Source organism: Sorex araneus, chromosome 4, assembly GCF_027595985.1.
Source record: "Sorex araneus isolate mSorAra2 chromosome 4, mSorAra2.pri, whole genome shotgun sequence".
NCBI classification, from domain to species: domain Eukaryota; kingdom Metazoa; phylum Chordata; class Mammalia; order Eulipotyphla; family Soricidae; genus Sorex; species Sorex araneus.
In genome coordinates, this window is record NC_073305.1 from 15330294 (window position 1) to 15332973 (window position 2680).

At 55.3% G+C, this 2680-nt stretch overlaps 1 protein-coding gene across 1 annotated transcript in view; it reads left to right on the top strand.

Moving 5' to 3' along the window:
- The window catches only part of EAF1 (ELL associated factor 1), an 11787-nt gene extending 10015 nt beyond the window's left edge, over nt 1-1772 (top strand). The window contains exon 6 of the mRNA XM_055135052.1: nt 943-1772. Coding sequence (XP_054991027.1) covers nt 943-989 — 47 coding nt within the window. The 3' untranslated portion in view covers nt 990-1772. The remainder of the gene's footprint in view (nt 1-942) is intronic.
- The last annotated feature ends 908 nt before the right edge of the window (nt 1773-2680 follow it).

The window sequence follows — 2680 nt, forward strand, 5'->3', positions numbered from 1 at the left end:
GCATAGACACTGGCATTCCAGAAGTCAGAAGGTTGCTTTTTGTTTGTTTGTTTTTCTTTTTGGGTCACACCCGACGATGCTCAGGGGTTACTCCTGGCTTTGCACTCAGGAATTATTCCTGGCGGTGCTTGGGAGACCATATGGGATGCTGGGAATTGAAGCCAGGTCGGCCATGTGCAAGGTAAATGCCTTATCTGCTGCGCTATCGCTCCAGCCTGTCAGTAGATTGCCTTTTGTAATCAGAGGCAAGGGATCTATCTAGTCTTTGTTCTTAAAACACATGCATTTAGTAAAAATTGATGACTTCACAGAAAACTCGTTGGGTTGAGATTTGAAGCGTAAGGTGAATGTCTGAAGAGGGGCGGCAGAGGCAGGGTTGGACTAGCACACTGGCCGCCTTCCTGGCGGAAGCCCCTTACTGTTCTTTCAGCATTCACAGCGTTTCCACTAGAAAGCCAATCAGTGACTTGTCTTTCCTTAGCACACTGAACTGCAGTCTCATCTACTGGCCCCCTAAGAAGTTTGGGCCGTGTTCTCCGTCTATCAAAAAGAGCATTTCTTGGGGGCTGGAGTGATAGCACAGCGGGTAGGGCGTTTGCCTTGCACGCGGCCGACCCGAGTTCGGTTCCCAGCATCCCATATGTCCCATATGGTCCCCCGAGCACCGCCAGGAGTAATTCTTGAGTGCAAAAGCCAGGAGTAACCCCTGAGCATCACTGGGTGTGACCCAAAAAGAAGAAAAAAAAAAGCATTTCTTTTGAAACGTCAGCTGTTCCGGGTCTGTCAGGGACCCCAGCAAGCTTCCTAATGGAGTTGGCCTGGTTTTGCTGTAGAGCGATGGCCACGCTTCTCAACTGAAGAGCTGGCTTTGGCTGGGGGGAGGGACGAGTGTCCTTCTTAAATCATGTCGTTTTGATGTGCTTCTGTGTTTTCCTTTCGCAGGGAATGACCTGCAGCTGAGTGAGTCTGGCAGTGACAGCGATGACTAGAGCTGGAGCTTTGGGAATCAGCCGGTTGGGTCACAGACGCGCCTCACGCCGGGGCGACTTGAGCGTGGCGCCCATAGCCAAGAGGCCGGCGCCTCGGAGACACCTGCGTTTCCGGAGCCCTCGTATCCAAGTCCTTCAACTTAGTGGTGATGGGTGACTTCCCCGTGTAATCTCCTGTTCCCAAGTTTCAGTAGAGCTAGAGAAGAACTTTCAGAATTGCATTTCTACTTGGTTAACACCGTTCCTAAAAACCAGCCAGAGGGGCCCTCCGGGGCTCCGGCCACGCCTTCCCCAGGCCAGCGATGAGGCGGTTTCAAACCTCAGCCACCACGCAGTCGGCAGAGATGAGACACTGTCTTGGAGGGCCCCAAGAGTGGGGGGGGCCACACAGTGCCCCGTCAAAGTTTGTTCTCAAACCACTTTAAATCATCGACACGAAAGTGGTAAGGAAGCTTCGTGTACCCCAATGTGTAGAAGGGGACTCACCGGTGGGCAGCTGCCGGGCCCCCTCCCCCGACCTCTGTTCGTCCCCGCCCTCACCTCTGCTCTGTGGTGGCCTCCTGCTCCCGCTCCAGGCTTTCCCCACTGTTTCCTTCCTGGAATTCCCTTTATCGGAGCCAGAGATTCTCCCTCGTGGGACTGATGTGTCCCCTTGGAACTGGACTTGGCGTCCGGCTCAGACTCGGTTCCCCACAGGTCCCGAACTCGCGGTGCGGGTCGAGCCGGCAAACACGGCAGCCAACTCGGTGACTCAGTTGAATCGGGTCCTTTAGTTCCGTGTCTTAGGTCTTCATTCAGTGCCCGTGGGAGAGAGCTGCAGTGAGGAAACCTTTGCGGTGAAGCCGCAGCCTGGGCGGGAGTTCTGCAAGGCGCCCTGATCCCAGGCTTGGGTGCGGTGTGTGTTCGCGCTCTTGTGCCATTGTTTGTGCCTGACTCCCAGACTGACGCGTGTTCCTTCATAGGCAGCTCGAGCTGCGTCACAAGGTTGCCTTCTGCAGTGTGCACTTCCCGACTGAAGTCTGTTGTTGCGAAAGGTGGTCGCTGGGAAATGCCCACGGCGAGCGAGTGTGTGCCCGACCCCAGAGTTAGGATGGAGTGACCCACTTCCACCATCGGAATGCACTCGTCCTGGGGAGTGTCCATGTGCTCGGGCTCCACGGGTATCAGAAAGACGAAACATCGTTGTTATTCCTTGGGTCCGTTGGCTCCGATGGTCCCTCCCTCCTCAGCTAGGGGCAGGGCGCGGTCTGGACGTGGAAAGGAAGCAGGTGGTCAGTGGCGGAGCTTGGGCGTGGGGTGATGCTGAGGGGTCTTCTGTTTCCCCCACATGGGGACCCCACGTAGCTAGAGAGGTAGGAGGTGTCTGGGGTGCACCTTCCTGCTCCACCTGTTGGTAATCGGGGTGCAGCGCCCCTCAGTGCTGGGTTTCTCGGCCCCGTGTAAGGTTCCTGTGGGTTTAGTGTCAGGTAGGGACTTGGGATGAATTGCTGATGGCTTTGTGGTTCCTTAGGAGTGACGGCTCAGGGAAGGCGAGTGGGGGAGCGTCCTGGTCAGGAGACTTGAATTGTTCCTAGAGGTGGGAATTGTTTTCACTGCTTTGTACTTGTTCAAGCTGGGGCAAGTTCCAGGAACTTGAATGAAAATAGCTTTTAATCTCCCCACACACCCACACACACCCTTTTCTCTCTCCT